Below are 13,468 nucleotides of genomic sequence, written 5' to 3'. Positions count from 1 at the left end.
ATTGGTTTAAAAAATAGTACTTCCCATTCTGTATGGTAATAATTAGTACTCAGAGCATGTCAAAGTCAGGCACTGTGTGTTGTCATCCTTTACTTCCAGAGCCTAGTGTCTCAACCACAGGAGATACTTAGTAAATCCTTGAATGAGGAAAGAAAGTACAGGTGAAATATTTGTGAGGTATATTTCATGAGTAATCCTGCTAATATTTATAGCAGTTAAAAAAACGTTATTTTTATGTTCCAAGGCCTTCTCGAGGAATTAATTTTTACCAGATTAAACTTCTGTTTTCCTTTTCCCAACTTCCCTTGAATTTCCGTCTTAGGACTAACCCATCTCAATTTATATTTAAATTCCTTGAAGCATTAGAGATTGTAGAATTATGACTGTGTTACAACAAAGTTGAGTGTAAATATTTTTTTTAAGGTTTTACGTATTTATTTGAGAGTGAGAGAGCGCTCAAATGGGGTGGGAGGTGCAGAGGAGAAGGGAGAAGCAGGCTTCCCAGCTGAGCAGGAAGCTGATCCAGGGAGCTGGATCCTGGGTCTCTGGGATCATGACCTAAGCCAAAGGCAGATGCTTAACTCACTGAGCCAGCTAGGACCTGAGTTTAAATATCCTAACAGCCAACTCTTTATAAATCACTACAGCATTGCCTTGATAAAAAGTTAAGTAGGCTGGGTTTTTGTATGGAGAAAAGTTCCATTTAAACCTTCTTGCCCTTACCTTTCATTAGGATTCTGATAATCCTGACCTTCGAGACCGGGGCTATATTTATTGGCGCCTTCTCTCAACGGACCCTGTCACAGCCAAAGAAGTAGTCTTGTCTGAGAAGCCACTGATCTCTGAGGAGACAGATCTTATCGAGCCAACTCTGCTGGATGAGCTGATCTGCCACATTGGATCTTTGGCTTCCGTGTACCATAAGCCTCCCAATGCTTTTGTGGAAGGAAGTCATGGAATCCATCGCAAACACTTGCCAATACATCACGGGAGGTAAGCAGGTGAACTAGATGGGGTTTTTGGTTTCGTTTTGTTTTTAAAGATTTATCTGACAGAGATCACAAGTAGGCAAAGAGGCAGGCAGAGAGAGGGGGAAGCAGGCTCCCTGCTGAGCAGAGATTATGACCTGAGCCTTAACCGAGGGGGTTAAGGCAGAGGCTTAACCCACTGAGCCACCCAGGTGCCCTGAACTAGGTTTTGAGTGAGAAGTAACTCTCTAGACAGAGTTGGTGTTTCTCATGCTTTTATAGTCTAGGAAAGAACTTGCTGTGCATTTTACAAACCTGCTGTACTGCCCTAGGGGCTTCATCTGAATAGCAGTGACCACAAACATAATAGGTGAAAGGCCCTCTGTGTTCTAATGTAGGAGTAGATAAGATAATGGCTTTAGAAAATGGTGAAGACCTTCTAAACTGTTAAAGTCTGAGAGTTGTTTAAATCTGTAGCTGAGGGTAGAGAGCTTGTCAGGGCTGAAAATTGAGAAGAAAGCTTTTGTGTACCCTCAGCTTGCTTGCTTGCTTGCTTGCTTGCTTTTTTTTAAAGATTTTATTTATTTATTTGAGAGAGAGAGCATAAGTGGCAGGGGCAGCAGGAAGGGATAGCAAAGGGAGAAGCAGACTCCTTGCAGAGCAAGGAGCCCAACATGGAGCTGGCTTCCAGGACCCTGAGATCATGACCAGAGTTGAAGTTACCACCTTAACTGACCAAGCCATCCAGGTGCCCCTGCCTTGAGTGTAACTTTGGTTGAAGCTTATGGATAACATTAGCAGATAGGCCTTTTGTGCTATAAAGCTAAAAATGAAATAATTGCAGGATTGTTTTATAAAAAACCATCTAGATTCCTTCCTTCTCCTGGCTTTGGGCTTTGTTCTTTTTTTATCTCTTTAAGGTGTGAGATTTAAGATTAAGATTAGGTGTGAGATTTTTCTTGCTCTTTGGGGTAAGCCTATATTGCTTTTACCTTCCTTCTTAGAATACCTTTTGCTGCATCCCAAAGACTTTGGACAGTTATGTTTTCATTTTCATTTGTCTCCATGTATTTTTTTATTTCTTTGATTTCATGGTTGACTCACCCATTGTTTAGGAGCATTTTGTTCAGCCCCCATGTATTTATGTTCTTCTCTCAGAATTTTTGTTGTGGTTGATATCTAGTTTTATATCATTGTGATCATGTGGTCATATGCATTATGTGATTTCAGACTTTTTGAATTTATGAGACTTGTTTTGTGACCTACAATGTGATCTATTTTGGAGAATATTCCATGTGCATTTGGAATCACACAAAAATGTGTATTCTGTTTTTGGATGGAATGTTCTGAATATATCTGTTAAAAAAAAAATTTGGTCCTATGTGTCATTCAAAGCCACTGCTTCCTTATTGGTTTTCTGTGCAGATGATATATCCACTGATGTAAATAGGTTGTTGTCCCCTGCTATTATTGAAATACTGTCAGTTTCTTACGTAATGTCTATTATTAGTTTGTATTTGGGTGCTCCCATGTTGGGTGCATTAATATTTATAATTGTATTCTCTTGTTAGATTGTTTTCTTCATGAGGTGGTGTCCATCTTTCCTCTCCTTACAGTCTTTGTTTTAAGGTCTGTTTTGTCCAGTGTAAGTATTACTACCCTGTCTTTTTGCTTCCATTTGCATGGTTAATGTGTTTCCATCCCTTCATTTTCAGTCTGCATGTGTCTTTAGGTCTGAAGTGAGTCTCTTGTGGGCAGCATATAGGTGGCTCTTGCTTTTTTATCCATTCATTCACCCTGTGTTTTCTGATGAGAGCATTTAGATAGAATTGGGATGCAGCAGTGCTGTTCTAAGAGGGAAGATTATAGCAGTACCTTCCTGGGGCCAACTCAGGAAGCAAGTAAAATCGCAACCTTATCTTATATCTAAAGGAACTAGAGAAAGAAGAAAGCACAAAGCTGGTAGAAGGAAGGAAATAGTAAAGATTAGAGTAGAAATAAATGAAATAGAGACCAAAAAAATAACAGAACAGATTAAGGAATCATGACCTGAGCTGAAGGCGGAGGCTTTAACCACTGAGCACCGAGTACCGATTTTCTTTTTAACTTGCCTCTGTAACCATATTTATAGACCATTTATATTACCTTTCTCATGATAACTTTTGATCCTCAGAGGGGGGAAGCGAACGAAATCAACCAATAAAAACAACCCTTTCTAGAGCACAAGAAAAGGACCAGTATTTCAACTAAAAAGAAACAGTCTCTTACATAAGGTCTTTATCTGATTAATAGTCTCTTTATAATTTGTTACCTTCACAATCCCTTATGTAGTTCCTTTTTAGATAATCTGTGTGTGTGTTTGCATTTGTACTTGTATTGTCTTTTTTTTTTTTTTTTTAGATTTTATTTATTTATTTGACAGAGATCACAAGTAGGCAGAGAGGCAGGCAAAGGGGGGGGCGTGCCTGGGTGGCTCAGTGGGTTAAAGCCTCTGCCTTTGGCTTAGATCATGATCCCAGCGTCCTGGGATTGAGCCCCACATCGGACTCTTTGCTCAGCAGGAAGCCTGCTTCCTCCTCTCTCTCTGCCTGCCTCTCTGCCTACTTGTGATCTCTGTCAAATAAATAAATAAATATTTTTAAAAAGGGGGGGGGGCGAGCAGGCTCCCTGCTGAGCAGAGAGCCCTATGAGGGGCTCGATCCCAGGACCCTGAGATCATGACCTGAGCTGAATCCCAGGACCCTGAGATCATGACCTGAGCTGAAGGCAGAGGCTTTAACCCACTGAGCCACCCAGGCACCCTATGTACTTGTATTGTCTTTTTAAGGGAAACACAAATGCATAAAAATCCCTTTTGAAATAAACTGGGATGATTGATTGCTGCAAATGGCATATCCATAATAGTACTGACATTACCTACCTCTGTTCTGCAGCATTCAGTTAAGAAGTGCTATGCCAGGGCACCTGGGGGCTCAGTCTTTAAGTGTCTGCCTTGGGCTCAGGTCATGACCCCAGGGTCCTGGGATCAAGCCCCGAATCTGGCTCCCTGCTCTGTGGGAAGCCTGCTTCTGCTTCTCCTTCTCCCAGTCCCCCTGCTTATGTTCCCTCTCTTGCTGTGTCTCTCTCTGTCAGATAAATAAATAAAATCTTAAAAAAAAAAAAGTGCTGTGCCGCTAACATTAATACAGTTACACTGTAAAACTTTATTCTGACTCTTCTAGAGATCTAAAAATGCTTACTTAACAATCTTCTAAAATCACTTGGGAAAGGAAAAGGTGGTTTTTAGTTGGCTATCGCTTACTAAAACTTGTCAGCTGCTCTGGGGCAGGGGATAAGATGGTAAATAGTTGTCTACTTTAGCAAAACCTCACCTTTTTAAAAATTTTGCTTTGATGACAATTATGCAGTTATTTCCCAGAAGTTTACCATGGGATTTTCTTAATTGTCATTCTCTCTTCTCTTAAAATTAGTGTCTAAGATTGGTTTAACTTTGTTCTTAAATGTTTGGAAGAATTCACAGTGAAACCATCTGAACGTAGAATTTTCTTTGTAGGATTTTCCCCTCTCCCTTCCCTCCTCCACTTTTTAAATTGATTATCATTTATAATAATCTTAATAGTGCACTAACCTTTAATGTATAGCTCAGTAGGTTTTTCCATATATATACAATCATAACTGCATTGATCAGATATTTACAGCACCCAGAAGATTCTTTATGCCCCTTTGCTGTTAATACCCACTCTCCAAAGATAACCATTGTTTTGACCTCTTTTATTTATTTGTTTAAAGATTTTATTTATTTATTTGACAGAGAGAGAGAGATCACAAGTAGGCAGAGAAGCAGGCAGAGGGAGAGGGGGAAGCAGGCTCTCCACTGAGCAGAGAGCCTGGTGCGGGGCTTGATCCCAGGACCCTGAGACCATGACTTGAGCTGAAGGCTCAACCCACTTAGCACTGAGCATCCAGGCGCCCGCATTGTTTTGACTTCTGTCACTATAGTTTTGCTTATTCTTGAACACAATAGAAATCAATTCTATTTCTTTTTATTGGTGTATAGTATTCCATTGCCTGAATATACCACAATTTACTTCTATCTTTTGTTGATGTACCTTTGCATTGCTTTCATTTTGGGGCTCTTACGGATAAAACTGCTATGAATATTCTTGTGTATGTCTTAGACTTACATATTTACTTCTCTTGTGTGTACAACTAGGATTGGAATTGCTGGGTCACAGAATAGATGTATATGTAGCTATAGGAGACGCTGCCAGTTTTCCCAAGAGATCGTACCAGTGTGCACGTCCAGCAGTCTATGAGTTCTAGGTGATCCACATGCTGGTGGGCACTTGGGGTTGTCAGTCATGTCCATTTTTGCCATCCTGGCAGATACGTGATGGAGTCTTGCTCTAGTTTTCATTTGCATTTTCCTGTTGAGTAGAGATGGCTTAAGTCCCTCTTCAGGTGTATAGACTGCTAGTAGATTCTGTTTTGTGACATGCCAGATCTTCTCCTTATTTTTTAATGGGTTCTCTTTTTCATTGTAGGAATTCTTTATATAATAATTGAATGATTTATATGAATATTTTATGTGATTTTTGGTACATGTCTTGTCAGATACATGCGTTGTGAGCATCTTTTTGTAGTCTGTGAAATATACTTTATTTCGTTCTCTCTAGATGGTGTTATTTAAAGAAATGATGCTCTCAGTTTCAGTGAAGTCCAGATAATCATTTTTTTCCTTTAATACCTAGTGTTTTCTGTAGAAGCTTTTGTCTTCTCCAAGGCCATCAAGGTACTCTCCTAGGTTTTTCCCTTCACACTTAGTTGGCTTTGTCTCTTTCATTTTTATTTTGTGAGGTACAAGAGTCAGGGCTCATTTTTTTTCCTCACACAGCTGCCCAGTTGACCCTACAACATCTGTTATCTCTTGGAACTCACCACTTTTTATTTTTCTGTGCAGTGGCAGTAGCAGTTTAGCTTACTCTTTGCCGATCTCCATACTCATTCTTCCAACTTCAGTCCATTTGACACACAGCTGCTAGAGTAATGTTTTTGTAATGTTATTTTTAGTTCTTGGTTCAACAAATCAAAGTGATTCTGCATTGCCTATCATAAAAATTAACTTCCCAGGCTAGTTTTCAGTTTTCTCTCTCGCATCTTCTCTTTTCAAAGATTTTACTTATTTGATAGAGACACAGTGAGAAAGGGAACACAGGCAGGGGCAGTGGGAGAGGGAGAAGCAGGCTTCCCGCTGAGCAGGGAGCCCAATGCAGGGCTCGATCCTAGGACCCTGGGATCATGACCTGAGCTAAAGGCAGATGCTTAACGACTGACCCACCCAGGCGCCCATTATCTTCTCTTTCCTAAAATCTTAATCCCGGTTTCTGTTCCTGCCGATATAAATTTTTCACCACTCCTAATGTCACATTGTTCATTTCTTTGCCTTGGCACAAACCATCCGTTCCTTTAGGGAAAGTCTCTCCCTGTTATTTCCTCATAGCTGTGCTTTTCTTCAAAATCTAGTCATAAAACCAGTCTCAGAAGCTTTTAGAATCAGCTCTACCTGACTTGTTCTGTTTCTCAGCTATATCCTGTCAGTTTGCAGACACTCCTATAGTACTCATTTCTGCTGTTGTATTACACGGTGAATGTGCTTTGCAGTCATTTTGTACATGCTGCTTTTTGTTGTTTAAGTTATTTGAGGACAAACGAAATACATTTCCTTTTTTAAAAATATGGCCCTAAGGTTCTCATTAGGGTGTTCCATCATAGTTTAGGTGCTCAGTTAAAACTGACTGCTGAGGTTATATAGTATACATTTATTTTCATTTTAGTACCCATATTTTGATAAAGATAAGAATTGCAGTCATCTCTTCCTATTCATGAGCAGATGATTATGAAATAGTTTTTTTGAGGGGCCTGGCAGGCTCAGTCGGTAGAGCATACAACTCTTCATTTCAGTGTTGTGAGTTTGAGCCCCACATTGGGTATAGAGATTATTTAAAAATAAAATCTTTTAAAAAATAATACTGCTAAAAAGATAAGTAAGTTTTATTTTTTGTTTTTGTTTTCTCTCCTGTCTTTTTTTTTTTTTTTTAAGATTTTATTTATTTATTAGAGAGACAGAGATCACAAGTAGGCAGAGAGGCAGGCAGAGAAAGAGAGGAAGGGAAGCAGGCTCCCCACTGAGCAAAGAGCCCAACACGGGGCTGGATCCCAGGACCCTGAGATCATGATCTGAACTGAAGGCAGAGGCTCAGAAGGCACTGAGCCACCGAGGCGCCCCCTCCTCCTGTGTCTTACAGATCTGTTATTCACTTACGCCTTGTTATTATGTCCTGGATAAAACTGACTTTTCCTTTCCCCTTCCTTGTGTATGTCACTGCAGCACTGATGCAGGTGACAGCCCTGTTGGCACCACCACTGCCACGAACCTGGAACAGCCTCAGGTCATCCCCTCTCAAGGTGACCTTCTAGGAGACCTTTTAAACCTTGACCTCGGTCCCCCAGTCAATGTGCCACAGGTGTCCTCCATGCAGATGGGAGCAGTGGATCTCTTGGGAGGAGGACTAGATAGTCTGGTAAGTATCTTTCTTCCTTCTTTCTTTCGTGATTTTAAATTCTTTATAGCTAAAGAGCTTTAGATTATTCAGCTTTTTAGAACTAGACCTTTCCTTGATGAGCAGAACAATGTCCTGTGATAAAGGACAGGATTTTTTGTCTTCCTGGAATTACTTGATATTGTCAATTAATTAATTGTTATGGGGCATGTTTGCAACTATGCGGGATTGTTTTGTTGTCCTGCCTCTAAATAGAACTTTCAATATTTAGCCAACCTATTGTTCAGCAATCTTAATATTTAGTGTTCTTTCCAGAGCTGCTTATTCCTCTTGCTTATTAACTCTGGATAGCCCCTATAATTCCTTTTTCCCTGAACAGCATTTAAATGACCTCATAGAGATCATCCTATCTTGAGGCTTTCAAATCTTTGCCTTTTTTATATTTTATTGATTTATGCCCCAATTCTGAAAGGTTTTGAGGCAGCCCTATGAAACATTTGTGTAAAAAATGAACCTTTATTACAGTTGGGGAGTACTGCTTGATTGGTTCTATTTGTCCCCCTTCTTCCTCCTACCCATACTTCCAATTTAATTAGCTTCCAGGATTCTAATAATAAAAGGCTCCAAAGTCCAGAGTATCTGTGAATATGTGCCACCAATAGGAACTAAAATTAGTTTTCGTTGCTATACAAGATAAATGAGAAATATTAAGGATGACCTTCCATCTGTGTAGAGAAGGCCATAAAAATAACTTATGTATAAGTTTTATTTATTTGTGTGTATGTATACACACACACACACACACATATCTGTATATGTGTATATATTATATGTCACAACATATGGCTCTCTACAAACCAATTGTGGAATTAGAGGAGCTCTTTTAGCTAGACACTTGTACATGTTTGTCTGCAAAGACGCCAACAAACTTACTTCCCAACATCAGAAATTGGAAGACATGCCATAGATAGGAAAATATGTTCTCAGAGATTACATAAATGAAACAGCCTCATTTTCTGCTACACACACCAGCCTTTTCTCTTCTGTGTTAGGAGGAGCATTATGTCTGGGATTTATGCCAGCCAATACAGGTACATTTAATTCTTGGCTGGCAGAGGTTTTAAGAAAATAGGGTTACAGTCATATCTCTGTGAATTGTGCATTTTACTAATGGAAAGTCACTGCTTTTGGAGTCTGTACACTAACCAAGCCATAGACACCAGCTCATAGGGATGCAGGTAGCGCTTATTATCTTTATTGGGAATGGAAGCATCTGCTTTTTATATTCATATCTTTAATGAGTGGATTTGACCAATTATGTAAGAATAGTTTCCTCATATGATCATTCTGCTTGGCTACACAGCCTCCCTGTCGACTCAGAAGGATCTGTGGAATCTCTCAGGAGACTAAAAAGTGAATACTGAAATTTTAATGAATTCTCCCAGACATTCCATGTAACCTTTGAAATAGCTCTTCCTGTTCTGTTGACACATCACCCATAAGTTAAATGTTACATCCTCCTCAACTCCAGTTTATCCTTTAACAACCCTATTTATTAATTTACCTGGTGGCTGACAACATGAACCTAAAAATGACAAAGAAATTAAGCTTGAAGGAGGGAGGGAAGAAAGAGGCCCTGTATTTTAATGTTGTCTGGATTTTACGCTCTTATTTCTTGACCCACTTTAGCATGGAAAGAAAGGGACGTGATATTTCCGTGTGGCTTTGTATTAGCAATTGCTGGCCCTTAATGCCCATGAGTTTTCTTCCTTATATTTTGTTTAACTATCTACTCATCTGTTAAAATTCCCACAAGTGCTACTTCAAATAGGAAAAAAAATGTTAAATTTTTAGGTTGTGGTAGCTAGAATCACACATGGGCCTTTTTATTTCTTTTTGTAAAGGATGTTCTTTTGGGGGTGGGGAGTACATTGTTTTCCCATTTGGATTTGTAAATATCACACAGCCTTTTTGCTATGGAGGCCCAGTAATGTTCTGATGTAACTCTGTATTTTACCTCTTCCTGACTTCAGGATTCAAAATGGTATACTTGGTGTTACAGCCCTAGAAAAGTCATACAGTTTTCAGCTTATTCTATGGTACAAATATATCTCAGATATCAAAATGAGTAAAGGCGCTTTTTGCTTTGGATCTGTACGGAGTTAAATATATATTCACTCAGAGAACTAAGATCCTTTTAAGAGAACATCACAAGGAAAGCCTAAATCTGGCTGCACGGAAGGTGAGTTTCCAAGGCAGCTGTAGACTGTGCCGTTTTAAAATGCTTTTATTGTTGTTTTGTAAATTATCTAAAGAAGGAAGTAGTCCTCAGAGTTTTTACTTAATCTGTATAGATAGTGCTGTTTCTTGAGTGAATCTTTTCCTTACGGCAGTGCTTCTCAAACTATAATGTAAGTCTGTATAAATCCTATGTATCTCCTGGAGAACTTGTGTAAGGCAGACTCTGATTTAGTTGGTGTGAATGAGACCGAGTAGTGCATTTCTAACAAGCTCCTGGCTCCGTGGGCCATATTTTGCATAAAACCGTACAATTTCTGGGACCACTGTGAACCACTTCAGTGTGGTGCTTGACCCGTAGCTGTTGGTAAACCCAGATGCCTTTTTCTCCTGACTTAGCAGTAAACACACTCCTGGTAAGAGGGGTTCTCTTCTGCCCCAAATTGAGGGAGGGCAAGAAACTCCTAAAATTATTTTTGGATAGTAATGAAAGAAGGAAAGGGCCTTCTTTTACTGGCTAGGAAGAATAGTGTTGCTGGGAGTGGTAGCTTTTCACCCAGACCCCGATGTAAAATTTGGCCTGGGTTAGAGTTATGTGCTCATCTGGCATGGAGCACTCAGGTTACTGCAGTGTTCACTTCAGAAGGGTGGCCGCAAGGTCTCTGTGTGGTCACTGCTGCTTTTATCATTGCTGTCTAAGGGAACCTACCCACAGGGGCCAGTGGCATGCTGCTAATGAAGTATGGCAGCTACAGACCTTTTATTTAAGCTTTTGGGGTTCTCAGCTCCAGCTGCATAGTTAGTCTCACATTAGTACCATAGTTTTTTTTAAAAAGCTATCAGGGCGCCTGGGTGGCTCAGTCAGTTAAGTGTCTGAATCTTGGTTTTGGCACAGGTCAAGATCTCAGGGTCATGAGGTGGACCCCTGCATCTAGGCTCCACACTCACTGGGAAGTCAGCTTGAGGTTTTCTCCCCCCCCCCCTCTCTCCCTCACACACACACACACACACACACACACACACACACAGTCTCTCTCCCTAATAAATAAATCTTAAAAACACACACACACAGAAAAACAAGCTGTCAGTGTTTGGGCCCAGTCCTAGAGCAGTTAAACAGAATTTCTGGGAGACAGGACCTCGACATTGATATTTTGGAAAGATAGCCAGGTTATTTTAATTTTGCATCCAAGGTTCAGAACATTGAGTCAAATGAAGTTCCAAATGGAGTTTGGTAGAGATGTTAAAAATTCATCTCTAAGCCAAGGCAAAGATTTCTACTGAAGAATTATACTCAGGTGAGCCTCTTCAGTACCTTCTACAAAAACAGTCCTCTCTGACTACCTCGGCTCCTTCCCTGTCTCCCCAGGACATTTTTATTATATTTTGCAGTGAGGTAGTCCAGCCAACCAGAAATTGACCAAAAGTTGAATTTGACCAATTTAGATGTAGTTGCTCAGTCCCAGGGTTCTTTTCACCTTTGCTCACTTTGTATAATTGGAGACTGAAAGTTTTTTTTTTTTTTTTTTTTTTTTTTTTTTTTTTTTTTTTTTTAAGAGAGAGTGTGTGCACAGGGTGGAGAAGAGGGGCAGAGGGAGAGAGAGAATCCTAAGCAGGCTCCGTGCTCAGTGCAGAGCCCAGCATGGGGCTCAATCTCACAGTCCTTTGATTTTGATTTTGACCTGAGCCAAAATCAAGAGTTGAACGCTTAACCAACAAACCACCCAGTTGCCCCTCTGTACTTTTGTCTTAAAACTTGAAAATTCCCTAGGGAGCTATTCTTGTCTTTTCATGTTCTGGTGATCCTTATATTAGATCTTATTTACCTTCTTTCACTGTTGCAGAATTTTAAGATTTAGTGAATTGAGGCTTTTTCTAGAATTGTCATTAAGGAAGTACTTATCTGTTAATTTATTTACTTTATCATTATTACTGTTTGCCACAACATACCTGAAGACACCATCCTTCTTCCATCAATAATAGTGATCCATAAGAGCTGTGATTTTTAAACAAAGAAAAGTGAGTGGAGGGAGATATTGGTGTAATGTAAAGAAAATACACACACTCCATGCTTCCTAGTTGATTCTTACTTATCTTAGAGGCAGGCATCTTTGAAAATCATTGATTTAGGAAGAGATTCAGATTTTTAAAATGGAATGCTTTTTCATCACAAGACTCAAATCAAAATGGATTTTCTCCATATTCTTTTCAAAAGTCTCCTTACTGAAATATCCCTGTTTGTAGTTTCTACCTGCCTTAGTGTATTCTCTTTTGCTTGAACTCTGTGGATATTTTCCTCCTTCTGTTACTCTAAACTTAATTCACTTTGATGTAGGTTGAATGTAGTAAAATTTACATGGTTGATGGGTTCTACATGTGAAGCAGGACAGTGTACTGTCTAAATGTAGGCTTACAAAAGTTGCTTCAGTCTTTTTGTTTCGTAGTTTGAGAAATGTTGTGTAGGTCTTTTGTTGCCTCTGATATGGAATCTGAGAAAGTGCTCATTCTGGGTAGTGTGACATTACTGATGGTGCAGATCCTGGTTTGGTGTAGTGTGGGAGGTGACCTGAGGCTCATGTGTATGTCTCCTGCATACATGTTGTAAAAATAGACCATTTCCTACTAACTCTGACATCTGTGAGATTTCACTAAAGTAATAATTGAATCTTGATTTTTTTTTTTTATTTTTGGTCACCTTTATTTTCAGGCTGTCAGCAGAGGCCTTGGCTAAATTACAGCCTTTTGTTCATCCAAGGTGCTGTGCATTCTTCTATTTAGATAAATGGTGCTATTGTACATCCAGACCGGAAAGGAAGCATTATCCAGAGTGCCCTTTCTCTTTGCTGACAGAGGTTTTCCAGCCAGAAAAATGTCCTTTCAGTGTGCCCAGCTGGAATAGTGTGGGCTAGAGGAGAAACTGCCTTGCCCTAAATGCAGTGTATGTTTTTCAAATCCTCCCACTCTATTTGTTTTTTTCCCCCAATATAATTAACGTACAGTGTTAATGTCAGGTGTACAATATAGTGATCCAGCAATTCTCTGCATTTCTCAGTGTTTGTCATGATAAGTGCACCCTCCCACCCTGTTTCTTGCAGATTTTTATTTTTACTTTTCAGAAGTTTTAAGTCAGGTACTATTTTAGTAATAATCTTAGTTTTTTTTAGCCCATAGGACTAAACTACTACATACTCATTTTGCATCTTCCTGTTTCTTCCTTTGAAAAAGATTTGTAATGATTAAAGAGCTTAAGTTTTAGAGTTGGTGGTGTTGGAAGAAGTGTTTGTGAATTACAGCCCAGTTTTGCCTGGTAAATTCGTTAATGTGGCTTCTGTACCACTGTCTTTTTATCAGACAGTTTGGGGGAATAATTACCCAATACTGAGTTTCTGTTGCTGTTCTAGTTTCCTGTGCTTAGAACTTTTATAATTTCTAATCCCCAAAATAATTCTACAGGGAAATTATATTGGGCCCCATTTCAAAACAGGAAACTGAAGGTGGCATAGCAAGGCAATCTCAGAATCAATATTTGAACCCAGGACTCTCCTGAGATTCCTCCAGTTTGTTATTGTCATCTTCTAGAATAGAGGCCAGTCTCACTTCACATTGGTCCTGCTCAGACGGGGTACAAAGTGTCTGGAGTGCACAGCAAAGTGCAGGAGGCATTTGTAGCTGCAGAAAAAATTCGGCTCATCCATCTTGCAA

The 13,468-nt window shown here is 39.6% G+C and overlaps 1 protein-coding gene across 3 annotated transcripts in view; it reads left to right on the top strand.

The window, feature by feature from the left end:
- AP2B1 (adaptor related protein complex 2 subunit beta 1) overlaps positions 1-13,468 on the top strand; it is a 126,279-nt gene that overhangs the window by 60,337 nt on the left and 52,474 nt on the right. For all 3 annotated transcript variants that reach the window (XM_059147282.1, XM_059147280.1, XM_059147281.1), the window contains exons 13-14: positions 734-993; positions 7,357-7,549. In XM_059147282.1, coding sequence (XP_059003265.1) covers positions 734-993; positions 7,357-7,549 — 453 coding nt within the window. The remainder of the gene's footprint in view (positions 1-733; positions 994-7,356; positions 7,550-13,468) is intronic.

This window comes from Mustela lutreola, chromosome 15, assembly GCF_030435805.1.
Source record: "Mustela lutreola isolate mMusLut2 chromosome 15, mMusLut2.pri, whole genome shotgun sequence".
Taxonomy (NCBI): domain Eukaryota; kingdom Metazoa; phylum Chordata; class Mammalia; order Carnivora; family Mustelidae; genus Mustela; species Mustela lutreola.
This window is presented reverse-complemented; position numbering and strand designations above follow the sequence as displayed.